At 42.2% G+C, this 15,000-nt stretch overlaps 1 protein-coding gene across 1 annotated transcript in view; it reads left to right on the plus strand.

Moving 5' to 3' along the window:
* Nucleotides 1-15,000, plus strand: part of LOC118798728 (cytoplasmic dynein 2 heavy chain 1) — a 154,819-nt gene that overhangs the window by 45,440 nt on the left and 94,379 nt on the right. Inside the window, 10 exon segments of the mRNA XM_036558254.1 lie at nucleotides 923-1,081; nucleotides 2,382-2,605; nucleotides 2,966-3,098; nucleotides 3,977-4,094; nucleotides 4,175-4,287; nucleotides 6,288-6,401; nucleotides 7,574-7,715; nucleotides 11,197-11,402; nucleotides 12,690-12,872; nucleotides 13,628-13,810. Of these exon segments, the coding sequence (XP_036414147.1) occupies nucleotides 923-1,081; nucleotides 2,382-2,605; nucleotides 2,966-3,098; nucleotides 3,977-4,094; nucleotides 4,175-4,287; nucleotides 6,288-6,401; nucleotides 7,574-7,715; nucleotides 11,197-11,402; nucleotides 12,690-12,872; nucleotides 13,628-13,810 (1,575 nt within the window).

A 15,000-nucleotide genomic window follows, 5' to 3' on the forward strand; every position in this document is an offset into this window, starting at 1 on the left:
CATGCAGAGCTTTGGTTAAAGAGGAATAAAAATTTCTGTGTAACTCATTTCAGAGTGGTTTGGTGTGAAATGGTTCAGATGTCTTTACAGTGGTGGTGATAGGAACCAGGGGTCGCCATGACTACAACACAAATATAGACATTTTATTTACTATCCAGAACCACCAGTGAACCTACACGAGTCTTCTGAGTTTATATGGAATGTTGATGATGGAAAATAGTGGAAAATCTGAAATAATAAGTTTTCTTTGGGGACTATTTTGCTCTCACAGCGCCCTGCATGTATCCCTCCACCATGAATGGAGTTTAAGACCAAAATCTTCTCAAAATTATCATAAAATAGTGACGTAACGTAACTCTCAAACTTCATGGCGTGGCCTTTTTTTTTTAAAAAACATCCTGAACATATGAATATATGAAATTATGAATATACATCATCTACAACATGAAGAATGTTCAAATTGTTTGCTTTTGTAGTTGATTTCAGGGTTGCTCCATGAGTGTTTCGCTGTGTCTCGTGGTTTCTGTTTTAAATGCTGCTCGCTTATTTCTGGTGCCGCCGTCTGTGTTTGCACATACTCTTTTGCACAGACTGAGAAATCCGAAAGAAATCAGAGTAAGAGTTTACAGCACTGAGAAATCTGATTACTGAGCTAAAATCCAGCCTCTTTATCAGATCTCTTAAGCGGATTTCTAGATTGGAGTTTACATGGCCATTTGAATAATCGGATAACTGCAGAAATCCGGTTATGATCGGATAATTGAGAGCGTGTAAACACACTCACTGTCTCGGACATCAGTAAGTTCCTCTAGAACTGAGCGTTTCACACCGAACCACTCTCAATGACTCTGTTTACATCTTAACCACTTATATGTGTGTTAAAGAGACCTGACGCTGTATAAAAACGTGTGTATGCGTGTAGGACCTGAACAGCCGTGCTCACGCGGAGGTGAGTATCCGTGAGGCTCTGCGGGAGTTGGAGCTGTGGGGAGCCGGAGCGTGTTTTTCTCTTCTGGAATACCGGGACAGCTCCGGCGCTCAGCTGAGCCTGATCCGGGACTGGAGAGAGGTGTTCAGCCAGGTGGGAGAAACACACACGTACAACTTTAGTTGCTTAAAACTTACACAAAACTAAATTTCACTTCAATGTGTAACGCAAAGCCTTGCAGTTGTAGCTTCCTCAACTTTGTCAAACTACTTTCCTGAAACTGCACTTGAAATCAGATAACAAACCCCATGATCACGTCAAACAGTACCATCCCACACACCCTGGTTTGGAATAACGGCCCGTATTTGCTTATAAGAAGTTAATGTTAATGTTAACATGACAGCCGTTTAAAACAGCTGCTTGTTCCAGCACTTGTTTTTCTGGTGTAGATATGCAGGTTATCAGTTTTTCTCTCTGTACATAAACATGATGCAAAGATGTGAATGTTGGCTAAATAACACACCACAGATGATTTTATACAGACAGAGCAACACAATAAATTAAAAATACTGGCTCAGGGGCGTCAAACTCGGTTCGTTCTGGGCCACAGCATTGCAGAGTTTAGTGTTCCTCCTCATTTGAAACACTGATTCAGCTCATCAACTAATTAGCAAGTCCTTCATTAGCTGAATTCAGAAGTTAGAAGAGGGAAAAAGCTGATCTCTGCCGTGCTCTGACTTGCAGTTTGCAGACTGGCTGCTATTGTGTTTCTAAGGCCCAGTCCCATTTCACCCCTCGCCCCTACCTCTGAGCCCTTAGCCCTCTGATTTCCGCGTTCACGTCTAGGGGTAGGGTGTCCTGATTCTTGTTGAGATAGAGGGGTAGGTGAAGTGTTAGAGCTGCATGACCCTCCAAACTGAGGTTTTTCAGAGACTCCAAACAGAGAGTTATGAGAAAAAAAGAAAAACCGTCAAGATGGCTGAACAAGAGACCAAAGAAACCCACAAATGTGAGAATTTTCTCTGTTAAAAAATTACAATAACCACTGTTTTATCTCAGTTTAATGTCGTTTCAGTGTATTATGGTCCTTTTCTTTATAACAAGCATAAACATCGCTAATAGTATGCTAATATCTCGGTAGCTATCTAGCTAACTTTCCCGTTCCACCTTAAATAGTCCAGCAGTTCTGACGCCTGAAATGCCAGAATGTAACTGCTGCACCGTTTAAGGTGGAACGAGAAGCTGGTGAATATCTGACTTCAGCTTCATATCACTGAAGAATTAGGGGTGGGTTGTTCCATTTCGTAGGGCAAGGTTTCAACCCCAACCCCTGTTAGTGTGACACTCGAAAACAAGGGGTAGGGGTAAAAAGAAGAAATGGGATTGGGCCTAAGTTGTGCTGCAGATGCAACCTGGTTGTAAGTTTAGCTCTGACGGTTTAACGCTGACACAGGTGGGGGATAACCGCTGCCTGCTGCAGTCCCTGAAGGACTCGCCCTACTACCAGCGTTTCCAGGATAAAATCTCGCTGTGGGAGACGCGGCTGGCCGACCTGGACGACTTCCTGCACAGCCTCAACGCCATCCAGAGGAAGTGGATCTATCTGGAGCCCATATTTGGGCGTGGGGCGTTGCCACGGGAGCAGGCCCGCTTTCAGAGAGTGGATCAGGACTTCAGGTGAGCGTGTAGTTTAAGCGTGATGTGTGATGTTTGCAGTGTTTAACCCTTTATTCTATAAAATTACTGTTAAATTATTAATATGGGTGTAAAAATGCATCAGCTGCGTCGATTTTGTCATGAATCAATTACATTTAACTTAAAAAAAAGATAAAAAAAAACGCTTTTATATTCAGCTTTTAAAGTTTTCATATTATAGAAAATGTATTTTTTATGTATATAAACTTTAAAGTTTCGAAAACATCTCATACACTCCCCAGTTCATGACGTCTATATATATATATATATAACTCCATAATCAGCCTGTTTTGAGTTCGTTGTTGGGTGTGATGTCACTTGTTTACGTTTGTGTGTGTGTAGGGCGATAATGTGTGACGTGCACAGAGACAGCAGAGTGACGTCTCTGACGGTCCGAGCAGGAATGAGGAACACTCTGGTCACTCTGCAGGACCAGCTGCAGCGCTGCCAGAAATCGCTCAACGACTTCCTTGAGGTGCTGCCTTCACAGAACACACACAAACACAACACTGAAGCCGCTTTTCCACTGCATGGCACCGACTCCCCTCGACTCGACTCGCCTCTTTTGGTTCTCCATCAAACAGACCTGATACATGGCGCTATTTTTGGTGTCACCTTCTGAGCGAGCTGAGCCAACACGTGGAAAGGTGACGTGGAAAGATTACTGATTGGTCGGAGAGAATCGGCACTATCACACATATGCTAACGTTAGCTCCCAGGTCAGCGTTGCCTTTGAGCTCCAGAATCGTCTCGTCACCTGAACTCTGATGTAGTTTTTCCCAAACTCTTTTGTCTCGCTGCCTTCAGCCTCTTCTGAACAACATTTGTCTCCTTCACGTCACGGCGCGTTCATGTAGCATCGCTATGACAACCAGCTACATTGAGGGGGCGCTACATCTGAGTAGCTGGTACCGAAAGCAAGTAGAGCCGAGTTTAGCCGTACCATGCAGTGGAAAAGCGCCATAACACGTCAGTAACACGGTTCAACAAGACACCACACCATGCAGTGTAACCGTGCACCCTTCAACTTCTACATTAACCCACTGCTCCAAATCTGTTTGATGTAGATAAATATTTTCATTCCTTTTCGATTTGTCCCTTTGCTTTCCCTAAATTAAAGGCTCTTCCTCCATGAACGTCTAGAAACAGGTTTAATTAACAATTTTAACCCTTTAGCTCCATTCAGCTTCCTTCATTGAGGACTCTCTCTGGCGCCCTCTAGTGTTTTCAGCCATGTTTTTGATATGATGAGAGGAACAGGAAGTGGCCAGCCTCCATCTAAACTACCTCATTGGTATATTATTGGTACCCTTGACTCTTATGTGACCCCTGACCTTAATGTGACCCCTACAGGAGAAGCGTTCCGCGTTTCCTCGCTTCTACTTCATCGGCGATGATGACCTGCTGGAGATTCTGGGCCAAGCCACCAACCCCACGGTCATCCAGACGCACCTGAAGAAGCTGTTCGCAGGTAAACCCGGCTCACGTACACAAACACCCACTCAGTCCTGTGACGCTGTCTGGTGTAACTCCTGCCTCTGTGTGTCGTAGGCATCCACAGTGTGGACTTTGACTCCAGCTTCAGCAGAATCACAGCCATGAGGTCACTGGAGGGCGAGGCGGTACCTCTGAGGAACACCATCACCATCTCCAGTGACGTGGAGGTCAGACATAGGACGGCATTCACACTGCACGCCAGAAGTTTGGGGACACCCTGTTTGATTTTGACTCTTACTTTTCAATTAAGAAAAGAAGTCAGAAAAAGACACTCGCAGGCTCCCGAGTGGCGCAACCGTCTAAGCGTTGGCCCTGTCATCAGGAGATCGCGAGTTCGATCCCTGGTGATGCTACAGCCGTCCGTAGCCGGGAGTCCGAGAGAGCACAATTGGCCTCGCTCTCTCTGGGTGGGTAGGATGGCCCCTCCTTCTCCCCCCAGCGCTGACGTAACAGATCTGGCGGTTGGCGCTTTCCTCCGAGCGCGTTCGGCTGTCCAGTGACGTTGCGTCAGCGGCAGTTCGAAAAAGAAGCGGTGGTTGGCTTCACAGGTCTCGGAGGAAGCCTGTGTTAGCCTTCACCCTCCTAGCATTGATAGCATTGTGTGATTGGGGGAGTCCTAACTAGCGGGTGGAATTGGAGACGACAAAATTGGGGAGAAAATTGGGTAAAAATTAGACACTCGCAAAGGTTTAGTTATCATAAAGCAGCTGTGTAGTAATCTTTGTTCATCTTCATCACTCAGCTGTTCATTAGAAATGCGCGAATACAGGAATAAACATTTATTAAATGTACAAACTGCTGTGTGTGCACACTGCTGGCCACGAAAGCGACCAGGCAGTCAGAAGTCATTCATTTTAAATGAGAGACACTTGGCAGCGACTAGGGGCACAACTGTGGCGAGCAGGGGCGTGACTGCGGCGGCATAAAGCGAGCGAGGCTGCTCAACTTTAAGCAAAGGGTGACGCAAGGGTGACGTTCTCACTTCTCATGGAAAACACTGCACTGACCTCAGTTCCTGCTGAAGATTTGTTCGATCATATTAACGTGAAAATGTAGGAAAAGCTGAGTGCAGCAGTGTTCGAGTTCACCGCGCTGTACGGAGTCTTTATATATTGAGATCACAATGAAGAACGAGGTGTTGTAGAAGAAAAGGTCTTCTGAATTGATAGCAAAGCATAGCCTTATTGTGAACCGAGCATGTTAAACATGATGAATTTGGTTTCTTAATTTTAATATCTTTGTCTCGTGTGATGTTAGTTCATAAATATATCCTACCCTGACTGAGCGCTCTGTTATACCGGCTCTCATGCTTTTAAAAATGTGGTTTGCATGACCACACAATCCAGTCGAACGTCCTGTCAAGTCAAGTCAAGTCAAGTCAAATTTATTTGTATAGCGCTTTTTACAACTGATGTGGTCACAAAGCAGCTTCACAGAAATCCATTAAAGACAAAGTTTTAACATGAAATGTAAATCCTCCAGGTGAGCAAGCCAGGGGCGACAGTGGCAAGGAAAAACTCCCTTAGAGCTGAGGAAGAAACCTTGGGAGGAACCAAGGCTCACAAGGGGGGACCCATCCTTCCTTAGGACCCATACTAATATTAATAGTAGTAGTAGTAGTAGTCTGCCTGCTCTTGCTTCGAAACGCCCTCCAGTGACTGGTTAAAGGCTGCCCGAGCAATGCGGAGTGATTTTATGGCTGATGGTGTGCGCACAGGGTAAATCTACCTGGATTAGCACTACAGAGAAATATAACATTTTCGCTGCTTTCAAAACAAAACCTTGTATCTCCATTTTTGTTGTTTTTTTATTTTTTGACATATTTGGAAAATGCCTGTTGCTCTTTATGTTGTGTGTAAATTTCATGATGAATGGACCAAAAGAAACGGCCCAAAATTACTTGGAGGAAATTGACTTACATTAAAAGTAGAGTAGGTTTTTCCCTTCTCCTGTAAAGGTACCAATTTGGAGATACGAGGTTTTGTTCCGACAGCAGTTATTTATTTCTGTAACGTTACAAATAATGCAGCATCTGTTTGGCCTGGGACATGTTAGTTTGCACAGCAGAGGCTTTAAGCCTTCGAATGTTTCATCGTTCAAATGTGCTTTTTTTCATTAAACTCAGCGAATATTTTCATGATCATGTACCTGTTTATACTGTACGCAGGTGTGGCTCAGTGAGCTGTCATCAGAAATGAAGGCTACGTTGAAGTTCCTGCTGTGCGAATGTGTGAGTGCAGTAAAGAGAGGAGGAGTCGACCCCAACCGCTATCCCTCACAGGTAACACCTGCCTGCAGGTACAGCTCACCCACCAGCCTGCCTAATACACTCTCACCTCCAGATCCCTGCTTATTTATTTTAAACTGTTCTCTCTCAGTCAGAGTTAAAAGTTGCCAGATGTGCCCATTTACAGCCCTGTGGTTTGGCCCTAGAATGAAACAAGCTGTTTTTTGGGGGGGCTCATGAATATTCTGATGAGCTCTGCTCTGATTGGCTGGTTTACAGTGAGACACCGACAACTCACACAGAAGCAACATGTGGAAATAAACACAGGCAGGAAAATAAAATGACCCTCCAAAGCTGATCCTCATACGGTTTAGTTAGCTATGCTAGTTACTCTCGATCTCAGCAACAACCCAAAGTAAATGAAAGCTGTTCTCACTATGAAGCTCTCAGTTTAAGACGATCTGCTTCATCAGACAGTGATAAAATCTCTCAGCAGGGCTGCTTACAGGCTGCTGTTGGGGCTGTGATGCTGATAAAGGTGGAGCTGCGTCTCCGTCTCTTCAGGGTCAAACGCTGAGCGGAGCTGCTCAGTGTTGTCTGAGCTTTGAGACACTAACAGTTAAAGCTGTCGGGATCCTGTTAGAGATGTGGGAGCTGAAGTCAGCTTTCTGTTCAACAGCCTGTTTTGAGAATTTTCTGTTCCACCTTAAATGGTGCTGCAGTTACGTTCTGGCGCCTGTACAAACTGTAGTATTTAAGGTGGAACGTTTGATTAAGAATCTAGTGAACAGGAAGCCCTTCAGCCTGGATTAAAGTTGATCATCAGCCACTGACGGTTCGGTTCTTGTGAAGGGAATGAAAAGTGCCGACGTTCCTTCACAGCCCGGAGCTGCATTTCTGCACTCAGTCTGACATTTTCATTGCTGCTGCTCTGTTGTCGTTGTTTCGCTGGGCTGGAATGTGGGCTGGGGTATGTACATTTTGGGATTGTGAATATTAATGAGTCAAGACTGTTATGTAACAGTTCAGGATTTTGGAATCGTCCCGTTTTACCCTCTTTTACAAATGCGGGATTTGTATTTGAGGGAGGAGACGGCTGCGTTTGAGGTTCACGGTGTGTCACCAGATGAACCAGTACATCACCGTAACTACTAAATATGTGATCTTTTATGGTGTAGCCTGTATTTTTCCCATTTAACCCACCCTCACTCTGTGCGTGTGTGCAGATCCTGTGTCTGGCCGAGCAGATCCAGTTCACCGAGGACGTGGAGAACTCCATCCGGCAGCAGAACCTCCACCAGCTGGAGCTGGAGCTGATGGCCAAGCTGGAGCACTACACCAACACCAACACCAGCACCGAGTCTGGAGGTGGGGCTCAAATAACACGTCCGTTATTTGTATACGTGTCTGCGCACTATATCTGCATGAAATGGACATAAACTGCAATGTCCGATAAGCTGTTGGACATGATGATGATATGAGAAGCAGCAGATGATGATAACATAACGAGCCTCTGGATGGATGTGCTCAAGTACAGACGGCCTCTTTTTATTGTGTTTAAATAGAAATTTAACCAGCCTCTCCTTTCAGCAAATACAGAAAAATAAACAATTACAAAATTATTACATACTAATACCAACTTACAGCAGAACTGCACAACATTTTTTGTAAGTAAGTAAGTAAGTAAGTAAAGTTTATTTATATAGCGCTTTTTACAACAGGTGTTGTCACAAAGCAGCTTTACAAGGAAATGAGCATTACAAAAAGAAATCCGGGTCCGAGCCCCCATGAGCAAGCCAGAGGTGACAGTGGCAAGGAAAAACTCCCTAAGAGAAACAGGAAGAAACCTTGAGAGGAACCAGGACTCAGAAGGGGAACCCATCCTCCTCTGGTCGACACCGGATAGTAAACATTGTTAGTATAAAGTATTATAGTACAAAAAACAGGGTAAAACGTGAAGGAAACAATTAATTTGAATAGTTCAGTTCATGCAGCAGAAGCAGCAGCATCAGTGGGGTCAGGTTGTGAGGGTGAGGTTTGCACGGTGAGCAGTGGCACCCGATCAAGGCAGCAGAGGCAGCAGCATCAGCAGCAGGATGGGCAGCTGTTCAACTCGGCAAAAGAAAGATAGGAAAAACACAGTCAATGGGTGATTGATTAATTTGAATTAGTTTGAATGATTGATTCAAGTGAATAATTTTGATTAGTTAATGTAGCAACAGCAGTAGTATCAGTGGGGTCAGGTTGTGAGGGTGAGGTTTGCACGGCGTTGAACAGCAGGAGGCTCAATGTTGGTAACCCGGTCCAGAGGGCTGGCGAGCAGTGGCACCCGATCGAGGCAGAAAAGGCAGCAGCATCAGAACGCACAGGATGGGCAGCTGTTCAACTCGGCGAAGAAAAGAAAGGAAAACACACAGAGAGGAAAACACACAGAGTTAGTTCTGTAATGGGTGACCGATCACAAATTACAGTGTTAGCAGAGACTCTGGCAGGTATAGAACTAACAGGGAAAACTAATTACCAAAGGCTTGAATATACAAGTAAGTTTTTAGCTTAGACTTAAAGACTGAGGCTGTGTCTGAGTCCCGAACATTAACAGGAAGACTATTCCAAAGCTGGGGGGCTTTGTATGAGAAAGCTCTCCCCCCTGACGTAACTTTATTAATTCTGGGTACTAATAGTGAGCAGCACCTTGTGATCTAAGTAGGCGTGATGGTTCATAGTGAGAGAGAAGTTCACTCAGGTACAGCGGGGCGAGTCCGTTTAGTGCTTTATAAGTCAGCAAGAGAATTTTATAATCAATCCGAAATTTTACTGGCAACCAGTGTAAGGTTGATAAAACTGGGCTGATATGGTCAAACTTTCTGGTTCTAGTAAGAACTCTGGCTGCAGCGTTCTGGACTAGCTGAAGCTTGTTAATGCTTTTGCTGGGACATCCAGCCAGCAGGGCATTACAGTAATCTAGCCTTGAAGTAATAAATGCATGAACTAACTTTTCTGCATCCTGTAGAGAGAATGCATTTCTCAATTTAGCAATATTGCGAAGATGCAGGAAGGCTGTTCTAGTAATATTAGTTATATGTGTGTCGAAGGACAGATCAGGGTCTATAATGACACCAAGGTTTTTTTACATATGAGCTTGACGCAACTGAGAAATTGTTAAGTTTAAGTGTTAAATTAGACAGTTTGTTTCCAGCTGCTTTTGGACCAAGAAGCAGAACCTCTGTTTTATCTGAGTTTAGAAGGAGAAAGTTACTCGACATCCAGTCCTTTATGTCTTGTATACAGTCTTCAATCTTGCTAAGTTTAATTCTATCATCTGGGTCGCTTGCTAAATATAACTGAGTGTCATCGGCATAGTAGTGGAAGTTTATGCCGTGTTTACTGATAATGGTGCCCAGTGGTAGCATATATAAAGTGAATAATACAGGTCCTAAAACAGAGCCTTGTGGAACACCATATTTTACTTTTGTGAGAACAGATGATTCACCGTTTATATTAACAAACTGATACCGATCAGTGAGGTAGGACCGGAACCAGGAAAGAGCTGTTCCTGTTACCCCTACAAGGTTTTCTAGTCTGTCTAGTAAGATAGTGTGGTCTATTGTGTCAAATGCCGCACTAAGATCGAGGAGGACTAACAAGGACACATGATCTTGGTCAGAAAATAATAATAGATCATTTACAATTTTTACTAGTGCTGTTTCTGTACTATGATGTGGCCTAAAACCAGATTGGAATTTTTCATGTATTTGATTCCTATGTAAAAAGGAGCTTAACTGTTTTGCTACAACTTTTTCCAAGATCTTAGATATAAAGGAGAGATTCGAGATGGGTCTATAATTTGAAAGTTCGCATGGATCGAGGTTAGCTTTCTTAATCAGCGGTCTAATTACTGCTAGTTTAAGAGATTTTGGGATGTACCCAAGGCTACAAGAATAAATGAATGAATGAATAAATTTATTAAGTGTTTTATTCTGACAGTGACGATATATGTATCCAGTATAGGCCTGCAAAAATAAATACATTTAATTTTATTAAGAATCTCCTCAGGATTGATCATGCAGCCCTAAAGTACACTACTGTACAGATGTCATATGAGTCATTTTTGTTGTTTTATTCAGCAATAACTTTATTGAATTTTTGTCTTTTTTATTGTACAATATGTACGATGGGTGTGAAACGTTATAAACAAGACACCAAAAGGTGTTTTAGATGTTTAAATCAGTATTTCAGGTTTTTTTTATGAGAAACAAAAAGTTATAAAATAATAAATTAATGTAAACCTAATGTAATTATTTATTTTAAAAAAATTGAATCTCTGCGTCAATGATTTTATCATCATTTTACAAATAGGAGGCTTTATGTTATTGTAACTTTATTCTCGATCATCTGTAGCTCTTTTCATCATTTTGGACACATCTACAGAATCTTAATGTTTTCAAATGATTTCAGTGATTATCTGTAATAAATGAGTAATAACACATTGTAAATAAATAGCTTTAAACGGTGATTCCAAACTGTATCTGTAAATAATTTCTGTCGTGACAAAAATCTCCAAAATTGTAGCTTTACAGGAGAAGCAAAAGCATTCTTAACTTTGAATAGAAGTAAATGTAACCAGACTTTTTTCATGTAATTTTGAAGCAATTCTATTGATCCATTCATCCTGAAATTTTAATATGTTATAAATATCAGCTGCCATTTTCAAATCCTTTAAAAAAATAGATGACAGAAATTGAGTTACCGGGTTTTGTTCCAACAGCAGTGATGTATTTATGTATGTGTATGTATTCAGCATATATATGTGCTGCATTGCTGATTGTGCTGATTCCCGTCGTGTGTTCAGAGTCCAGTGTTCTGCAGCTGAAGCTGAAGGCTCTGGTTCTGGATGTGATCCACAACCTGTCGGTGGTGCGGGACCTGCTGGGGGCGCCGGTGCACAGCACTGACGACTGGCTGTGGAAGAAGCAGCTCCGTTTCTACCTGAACTCGGAGCAGCGCTGCTCCATTCACATGGTGGACGCCGTTTTCGACTACACCTACGAGTACCAGGTACTCGCGCACACACCTGCCGGGGAGGCTGGGTCACCTGACCGAGTGCATGCAGGGCTGAATGATTACAGCAGAATATCTGATTGATTTTTCTGACCAGTGTTGTGATTCCGATTTACATTGCGATTGTTTTTGTAAATTAAAGTCTGGGCCTTTTTTTTTGGCCCAGAAGATCAGCGCGTTCACTTGAACACTGAACGCAGTGTGCAGGCCTGCCAGCTATTGGGGGTTGTGATGTCACAGCACATGGATGTTTGATTGCTTCTGATTGGTTGAATTAACCTAAAAGCAGTTCACAAGCTCCATGTTATTAGGTTACATTTCCCCACTTATAGATTGTGTTAATGCAAGACTATAAGATGATGATAAATATAATATTAATTATAATAAAAATTACAATTTTGATATAAAAACATTTTTTCAGCCCTGAAGTTATGTTTTTTTTTATAATATTGATGATGTAACATGATATAATTGGTTTGCATTATTTTTAATATATAATATTGTTGGCTTTGCTGTAGTATTACTTGTATTTTGTTTGTTTTTATTATTGTGTTTTGTTTATGATATGTATTATGCATTTATTTTATCTGTATAGTGAATTTAATCATCTAAATATTCTATATATACTGCCTGTAAGTTGATCTGGGCAGGTGGGTGAAGGAGGTCGCCAAATGTTCAGAAATGGCCCTGTGTTTGTGTATTTGCATATAAGCCTTTATTACAAATGTTATTAGCGTATTTATTAACAGTAGTTTTTTATAATTAATATGTTAATTATTAACAAGTTATTAACATTGAGAAATTATTCAAGTTTTTGTTGTAGCTTTTCTTTTTGTGGTTAGTATGATACCATTTTATAACAAGACCACCCTTATCAAATGTTTATGGATTTAAAATTAGTTTATATTCTTAATAGGCTATCAGCACATTTATAAAGAAAGCGTTAATTAACAGTTATAAAAGAGCGACAGTGGATTGATGAATGTGAATATGATGAAGCCGACAGATTTAATGCTGACCGATGGAGAAGACAGAAGGTCACTGTTATAACTTTTTATATAATAACTCATGTTAAACCATTTATAAACCCTTTATAAGGTTAGTCTTATTGTACAGTGGCACTATTAACGTTGCGTTACAGTGTACAGATAAAACTGAACTGCATATGTTTAATTTCTTTTTTTTTTTAACTTAGTCCTGTCCTAGATGAGATTAGGTGTTGGTATATATATATATATATATATATATATATTCATGTTTAGATTGATTGATTGATTGCCTTAGGGTAACGCTCCGAAGCTGGTGCACACTCCTCTGACTGATAAGTGCTACCTGACGCTGACCCAGGCCATGAGGATGGGTTTGGGGGGGAACCCGTACGGCCCCGCTGGAACCGGCAAGACGGAGTCGGTCAAAGCCCTGGGGGGGCTGTTCGGCAGACAGGTGCTGGTGTTCAACTGTGACGAGGTACACACACATACATATGTTGCTTATATGTGTTGTAGTTACTTACATTACAGTTACATTAACAATTTATTTACAGTTCATTCGCCTCTGTTTGCATGTTAAAAGATGCAAAACAAATCTGTACATATAACGATTACTTTTCATCAAAATCATAATAAAATATCTCCTCTTCCTATGAGAAACACTACTGTGGTCTGGATTGAACGTTCAGAATCTGCTCTTTCCACACAAATTCTCAGTTTGTTTCAGTGAACTGCGAGTCAGAGACAACGGTACCACTTTAAAATAAGACAACCCTTATAAAGGGTTTACGAATGGTTTAAAATTAGTTTATTCAAGGTTATTAGTTAGGTCACATAAACACTTCATGGATCATTAATAAGCAGTTATAACACACTAATAAAAGGGCAAAAGTGAGCTGTTATATCTGATGAACATAAATGTGTTGAAGCTGACAGGTTTAATGCGGACTGATGAAGAAAATCAGTAAACATCAAAATCTGAGGTTTAACTGTATAAATGAATAAGTGTTCACTATTAGGCAGACAGGTCAACCCTGCCCTTTTTATGTGCTGTAAATGCTTATTAATGATTATAAGGTCTTTAAGACCTAATTAATAACCATTAATAAACTCATTTTAAACCGTACATGAACATTTTATAAAGGTAGGCTTATTTTAAAGTGGTACCCAAAAGTGTGTGTGTGTGTGTGTGTTTGTGTATGTGTGTGTGTGCGCGTGTGGGTGTGTGTGTAGGGGATCGATGTGAAGTCTATGGGCCGTATCTTCGTGGGGCTGATGAAGTGCGGAGCGTGGGGCTGCTTTGACGAGTTTAATCGTCTGGAGGAAGCCGTGCTGTCCGCCGTCTCCATGCAGATCCAGGCCATCCAGAACTCACTGAAGAACCACACAGCCACCTGCCAGCTCCTGGGCAAAGAGGTCGGACACAGCAGGACACACCAAATCAGAGCGCTTGGAAACATAATGCGTGGCTATATTTGCAAATCTGATCTCGATTTAGGAATTTTATCTTATCTTACAGCATCTTATCTCCAGTTAAGAAATCTTAACTTACTCGATTGAAGTCGACAATCAGCTGTCATGTCTGTTACCTAACAACAGACTATAAATACACACAGCTGAAACATAAACGAGTAATCAAAGTAATCAAGCTAGTTAGCCAGACAGCTAACGTTAGCTACCGTTACTGATTTAAAAAGGTCAAACAAAACTGTGATCAACTGTGAGTTGTGAATACTGTGAGAGCGCCCCCTGCTTTTTATCAGAGCGTCGCCGCTCCCCAGTTTCAGTTTCCTTTTCCCAGACGCTTTAGCCGAGGGCACTAATGTTACTCCTCCTAATAAACAGACACGCGTTCAGCTCCGTCTCCTCATTATTCACCACCATCACTGTAATATTTCATCATCAACATTAACACACGAAGGTGATCAGAGGGGCGGTGGAGATCGAGTCTGCAGCGTCTGAGATCTTTAAAACGCAGAGTTAGAAAAGAAAATATTATGTCTTTTAACTATAAAGGTGCACTTTGTAGTTCTACAGTTACAGACTGTAGTCCATCTGTTTCTCTGCATACTTTGTTAGCCCCCTTTTACCCTGTTCTTCAGTGGTCAGGACCCCCATGGACCCTCACAGAGCAGGTACTATTTGGGTGGTGGATCATTCTCAGCACTGCAGTAACACTGACGTGGTGGTGGTGTGTTAGTGTGTGTTGTGCTGGTCTGAGTGGATCAGACACAGCAGTGCTGCTGAAGTTTTTAAACACCTCAGTGTCACTGCTGGACTGAGAATAGTCCACCAACCAAAAACATCCAGCCAACAGCGTCCTGTGGGCAGCGTCCTGTGACCACTGATGAAGGACTAGAGGATGACCAACACAAACTGTGCAGCAGCTGATGAGCTATCGTCTCTGACTTTACATCTACAAGGTGGACTGATAAGGTAGGTGTGTCTAATAGAGTGGACAGTGAGTGGACACAGTGTTTAAAAACTCCAGCAGCACTGCTGTGTCTGATCCACTCAGACCAGCACAACACACCACCACCACGTCAGTGTTACTGCAGTGCTGAGAATGATCCACCACCCAAATAGTACCTGCTCTGTGAGGGTCC

This window comes from Colossoma macropomum, unplaced genomic scaffold (assembly GCF_904425465.1).
Source record: "Colossoma macropomum unplaced genomic scaffold, Colossoma_macropomum, whole genome shotgun sequence".
Lineage (NCBI taxonomy): Eukaryota > Metazoa > Chordata > Actinopteri > Characiformes > Serrasalmidae > Colossoma > Colossoma macropomum.